This window comes from Amblyomma americanum, chromosome 7 (genome assembly GCF_052857255.1).
Source record: "Amblyomma americanum isolate KBUSLIRL-KWMA chromosome 7, ASM5285725v1, whole genome shotgun sequence".
Taxonomy (NCBI): Eukaryota; Metazoa; Arthropoda; class Arachnida; order Ixodida; family Ixodidae; genus Amblyomma; species Amblyomma americanum.
The window spans coordinates 16,696,370-16,702,750 of record NC_135503.1 but is presented as its reverse complement, the minus strand read 5'-3'; the positions used below and the strand labels follow the sequence as shown (position 1 = coordinate 16,702,750).

Below are 6,381 nucleotides of genomic sequence, written 5' to 3'. Positions count from 1 at the left end.
AACATTTTGTACAGTAGGGGCCGTTGTGTCATAATTCTAGCAAAGATTCAGAATGCTGGATGCGGGGCATGTGAGAGTGATCAGGGTGGCAGCACGGACGAGTTGGTTCGTCATGACGAAACTTGCATCGCTTAAAAAACATGGACAGATACGTGTTGTCTGCTTCGTGTCTGTCCGTGTCTTTCAAGTCCTACAAGTTTGGTTACACGAAAATGTTTATCCTTCAACTATCCGTCACGTCCCGAGAGCGGGATTTGTTGTCGCTTTGTTCCTACCAGCCAGCACCAGCTACGACTCTCCTGAAAAGGAGGAGTGCCTCTGATAAAGTAAAAGATAGAGGCAGCGGAAGGTGGCTGCGCTCCTCCTCCGAGGCTGCAACACTGCGTTTGGCTCGGAAACTTTCGTGGAATGGCTGTTTGTCCGGTCGCAGTGTTTCAGTATGCAGTCCCAGTGGGAGAGTCATATAATGCCGGGTTGTCGGGGTACATTATATGTACTGGTCTCCGCTTTACTGCGTCTCTGATTAATCTTCTCTGTTGCTCTCTTTGTTTACCTTTAGACTACCTGTATTGCCTCAATGAGACTATCCACCTCCGTGCCACCAAAGAAAGAATGCGCGTGCACATAGAAATGAAAACTCCTTTTTGCGAAAGAAAAAAAATTCGAGAGAGAGGCCATTCGCTTGACTGTTTGATTTGCGAAGAAATCCCCCTCCGAGCTGGATATCTGGAAGACAAAAGGGTCTGCATATATACCTACCGATAAGTGAGATGCTGGTCATTGCAGGTTGTAGCAGCGCTGCAGGTGTGGCTCTGGCAAAGTGAAAATGACAACGGCTCCGCGCGTGTCAGCTTAGCGACACTCCGGCCCCGCGATAAGATTACATGGCGCGGAGGAACGCCGCGTGCTCGAAAGCCTGACGCTGGGCCGTGGTCTTAGATAAGGCGCGTTTATGTCGTCCGCTGTTCCTCCCGCGCTTGAGGAGTCGGGGACGCTGGGAGGCCTCGCCGTCAGTCGCTGTTCCGGCGCCCAGACGTCATCCAGCCGCAATCCCTCAACACCGATGACAACCCTGCCAGACGGCGTCGGTGTGCAGGTCCTGAAGAGGAGACTCCAGTCCTGATGTTGCAAGGACCTCTGATGCTCTTGCGACCCAAGGTTCGTATATCTTGTGGGCAGCGTGCGCATGTTTGCATCAAGAAGCCGTCGCTTTTAATGCGCCTGCGTCCATGGCTGATTGTCCATCTAAATTTACTCTGTAGCAGGTTTATGCGAACCACTTTATGGGCAAGAAAACTGTCCATACATGAATACGCTTGTCTATAGAACACTCAAGAGGTGCCCTGCGGAGCAAAGGAAGCGAAAGCTTAAGGCAGACACCCACTTTAGCTCTAAAGGGACACACTAACAAAATGATCATTGGCGTTTCTGAGAAGATTGGTCGTGCCGTGTTATAAGAAGCGCTGAGGATTCTCTTAATCCCTGTGTCCACATCAGGTTATCTTCATATGTTTGGGAACTATATTGACAGCACACATATCCTATTTTTATATTGAAATCCGAGTCGGAGAAGGCGCACGCGCCTGCTGCAGCTTGTATGATGTGGAATGCGCTGACATAAGTAGAACGCACGTACGTTGCTTTCCGCTTGTGCTCATGATGAGGCATAACGCGGAAGACATTTTACTGCGCCTCTTAACGCTGATAGGTTGATGGGATACGGCCTGCAAGAAATCTTTGTAATGGACGGTCACTTTGCTCCGGAACTTTTCTCATGTAGGAAGCTTTTAAAAAATGCTGACACACCCGATTCGCAAATTTTGAGCCGTAGACCCTCATCTTTGATTTGCGACGTTCAGTTATATGCGGCCATTGGCCAGTGCAGCTTTCACATCGTAGTTACGAAAGCTTCCTTGCTACTGTTGCCACGAAAAACAGACCGCCGTTAGCGTTCATTTTGGCTGCTGTGTACAATGCATCGCTTATTAGCTTACAGTTCAATCACAGTGCACCGTTAACTTTACGAAGCTGTTACAGGTCCGTGTCCTTGTCAGATTTTACGCGGAAGTAGTACGCTTAGTGCGTGTCTCAAGTACAGATAAAAAGAATTGCAAGAGGGTGGAAATCTGGGCGAGTTGCTAAGGGTCCGTTGCATTGGAGCACCTCAAAGACGAATGATACAGAAACAGGAAGGACAGGCCGAAGTCCTCTCTGCTTCTGTGTGAAACATCTTTGTGGAGCTCCTACTCAACGGATGGAAAGAAATCCACTCTGCCTTTATGAATGATTAATCAATATTCTTGTACTGTTCAGCGCCGTCGTGTAAATCGATGCCGATAGGCATGAGACTCCTCAAACCTCTTCAGGCAGTCTATAGACTCTCTGAAGAATTTTGTCAAAAAAGACAATACATTTTTGTCAATGAAGACAATATTTTGTCAGTAGAGACAAAGAAATCCTATAGATTAGTCTATAGGTAATACAAATTCTGTAGACAGTCTGTAGACAATCTTTAGATTTATAGCCATTCACTGAGTAATTTTTTTGTAATAGACAGTCTATAGACTGTGAATAGATGAAAAGAAATGACTACAAGAAGGCAATTGGGGGGGGGGGGGAGTTTATAGAAAGTCCATAGACCATGTTTAAAAGGGAGTATTCGCTCGCTTTACTTCCAGGAAACAAAAGCAGCGCATGGCTGCGTCCTTGTCAACGCTGGGCGCGTTTAATTGCCGCCTTGCTCCCGCTGTTAACGAGCAGCTGCGAAGATAACCGCCGCCTTAGAGAAACCCTCTATATGATATGCGAATTCGTTGGGATGAGCAGACCGACCCTAATTGCAATCGGTCCTTGCCCTTCTTTTTTGGCCTTTGTTAAGACGCGGAAGTGGTGGGCTCTGACACGTGCCCCGGTGGTGCGATGCTTGTTCCCCCTCCCCCCTTTTCTTTCTGCGAGTTTGTAGATGCTGCGCTGCACACAGCTGTACTGGGCACAATATCGCCGTAGCTTTGACACAGGCACGGTGCCGGGAAGCGGCCAAGTGGGCATGTCCTCGGTATGCTCACATCGTAACCGTGCACTCGAACTACGACTGGAACGTGACATCTGCAGCTCATCTGAGCTTGCATTTTGCCTTTCAGATACAGGGTTGTCTCTCCTAATATTAATGCGAGAACATTAGGAGGGCCATGGCATCCGGCGTTTGTGTAAAACCTTCGTCAGCCAACCGTGGCAGGCGAAGATTAGGAACTCCTTCTAAATGCCACCTGCCATAACGCCGGCTAGAATGAAACACCGGCTATGATGACACGTCGGCTATAATGGAACACCGGCCGTAATGCCGCACCGGTGATAGAAACTGTAAGGACACTTCAGTGACAGGTTATATTGTGAATGAATTCTAGTGAAGTTGCAAGTAGCGGTAGGGGGTGTATTAGTACAATTTGTGCTCTAGACTGCAGAAGAGAGCACAAAGGAAGAGAAGGTAACAAGTAATGTTCGCGCATTTCCTCCGTATCAGCCCAACTGATCACCTCTCAATTTCTTTTTTGTCCAGATATGGCACTGACTTGACTTCATTTTTCAATTGTTTATCTTTTTTTTACTTGACTTCCAGCCCACTGCACTGAACTGCAAACAGAATGCGGCTGTGGTTTACTCGTTGGCCTGTAAGTCTGTGTGCGCTATGAACTGTATGACGGATGAAAAAAGAAGTGGCCCGCTTCAACTAGTGACCATATCAGTGATCTCCTCTACGCGTCCTGTAGACGGGTGAAGGTGGTTAACGGCCAGTTCAAAAACACCTGAGTGTCGTTAGGCCAACGCAGCACCAGCAGCACGGGGTTTTTTGTTGAGAAGATAGCGACAAGGGCTGCTGACTTGATGTTAGCTTGAAGCGGGTTACAGCGTCGATATCGCCGTCCTAGCACAAACAATCCAGAGTGATGCACTGTTTTCTCTTTTCCTCTTGAAGTCGCAGGTTTGGCGTACTCGTGTGGTAGGGAAAAGTGATGCATGAAATATGACCACTCGTTCGAACAAAAAGGCGTTTCGGTCCCGCTACAGGATCCTTGTTCACAATGATATCATGGAGGTAGATGCTGGTCATGTGCGATTTATGTTACGACGTAAGCAGCGGGTGTCTCTCGGGGTTAGATCACCTTCGTTGCGATTGATCGTGCGTGCTGTCGCCTGAATGCGAAGAGATTCGAGGTAAAGCCTTTTCGTCTTGTTCTTTTCTTTGCCAATTGTCTTCACGCTCCCCCATTATTGTCATCGCCCAGGGAGTCTGCATGATCCCGAGCGGTTTTTTTTTTACACGCGCCCCTTGTTCACGCCATTCCAGTGCTTAGTTGCTTTTCAAAATCTTTATTTCTTTTTTCACTTCGGCTTAACGTGGCGGTCTCACTAACGCAGGTCACGCCTTTAGGACATCAACGACGACTGCCCGTCCATATGTAGCACATTCCGTAGACCCGAAAAGCGGAGCTGTGGCCGTCGACAGAATGCACAGCGTTGGACAAGGCACGCCCGTCGACTAGAAGACCGTGCATCGTGCCATACTGCACAAGCGCCGCGCACACAAAGGCTTCGGGCGGAATGCGGCTGGCTGGACGGTCATGCACTTGCTCCTTCTGATGGCCATTGTACTCGTCGCGCTCGTCGTGGTGAGCTTGGCGGTCTGCTTCTGCTACGGACTCGACACAGCTTCCTGCATGGCAGCCTTCAAGCTCAACTCCGCCGCCCACAGCGTGGCGGGACTGTACAACGGCTACGCCGATCCTGGGGTGGACAACAGTGGACGTAATAACGCCAGTTCCTCCGGGGCCACTGCTCCCGCGGAGAGACCCAGCTGCCCAGCCGAGCAGGGCTCCTCTTATTCGAGCACCATCGAGCTGTATGACAGCACGTGGCAGATTAAAGAGCCTCCACCTCCTCGCCCCCCGTGTCGCGTGAAGACATCCACCCATCGCACCCAGGGCGGAGACCGTGACTGCAAGGCTCCTCGGAGTTACGTTGGAGACATCCTCGAAGGAGACATTGTGCACGGACAGGTGACGCTGGAGAAGCTCGACTCTGGTTGCAGCAGCTCTTCGATGCTGTTCATGGAGCCCCGGGACAAAATGAACGGCGCGTTGCCCTGTGCGAGGTTTGCGGGCGCTGCTGTGTCTCTGCCCAGCGTCCTCAAGGGCGGCAGCTGGAACCGCAGGCATTCGTGTTCGCCTTACACTGACCTGGACGCTGCCGACTGTTTCCGCTTGGAGATGAGGTCCTGCAGCCTCCTGGAAGAAAGTACTCGTGGCCGCCAAGTGTCGCCCATCGGTTCGTGATCTGGTGCTGCTGTTGTTTGACGAGTTTGTAGAGTTGCAGGTCTTCAGAATCTCTTTCCTTTGGTACTGCTTGCCGACCAGTGTGTGAGCGTTTTTATTCTTTGCCGCACCTACCAGTTTCAAAGAACTCATTGCCGCTGTGGTTGTGACAACTGGAGTGCCCAGATTGCCCTGGACACCTGCTGGACTGCTTGTTCATGGCTTCTCACGTTATGGCAGGAAGTAATAAAGCACGCTGTCGGGGCCTTTGTAGTGAAGGTGGCTGCTAACAGAACTATGAATGGCGGGGATGTGCACAGTCTATTCGCTCAAAATCAAAGCACAGGCTTTTTTAATTTGTTTTTATTTTACAGAAGGCAGTGGTATATGAAGTATAGCACTGCAATCACTTCAGTGTATACAGTTCCAAAATACAAGACGGACGTAGTGTCTCAAGTGTGCCATAAAGGGAAGTGTGTATGCTACCGCGTTAAACTTGAGGGGTTCGCATATACAAATGCACCAGAGCAACATATTCTTCTTCGGAGACGGTCTCAGACTTTTCGTTGTGAGGAATGCAATCGCCTACTCAGGTAGGGCGCGAACACTGTGCAGCACGAATTCATTTTAACCACAGCTCATTTGGAACGCGTAGGGTGTGCATTACCAAGGAACTGTTCAACGTATAATAAAACCGTATGCATGGTAACCGCGAAAAGAGCTGCATACCGGGTGCCCGAAGAAAGGAAAGATGGTTTAATTCAAGGAAGAAAAAGAATAAGCTAAATGTATAGTTGCCACCTGCATATATATTGTTTGCTTGATTTCGCTTAAACTTCATTAAATCTTCCTTCAAAATTCCTTCACATTCAATAACTCATTTGAACTTCTGCCTACCTTCTTTCAAGATTATTTCAAGTTTCATCCTCCTTTCCACTTTTCTAGTTGCGTTTCACGCACCTGCAAGACGGCAAGTATTTAACCCTTCCTTTGATTTTCATTGCCAAACACTGAATAATCTCTTATCGTAGGCAGTACATAGCAGTTAAACTGGTCAACGGCAACAACCTCC

General features: G+C 49.1%; 1 protein-coding gene across 1 annotated transcript; it reads left to right on the top strand.

Moving 5' to 3' along the window:
• Positions 1 to 1,019: 1,019 nt before the first annotated feature.
• Positions 1,020 to 6,317, top strand: LOC144098569 (uncharacterized). Its single transcript, XM_077631310.1, has 2 exons — positions 1,020 to 1,158; positions 4,417 to 6,317. The coding sequence occupies exon 2, from the start codon at positions 4,620 to 4,622 to the stop codon at positions 5,328 to 5,330; it is 711 nt and encodes a 236-aa protein (XP_077487436.1). The 5' UTR covers positions 1,020 to 1,158; positions 4,417 to 4,619; the 3' UTR covers positions 5,331 to 6,317.
• Positions 6,318 to 6,381: the final 64 nt, after the last annotated feature.

Bases quoted from the DNA above. Each gene is read 5' to 3' on its own strand.
- LOC144098569 (XM_077631310.1), top strand. From the start codon at position 4,620: ATGCACTTGCTCCTTCTGATGGCCATTGTACTCGTCGCGCTCGTCGTG.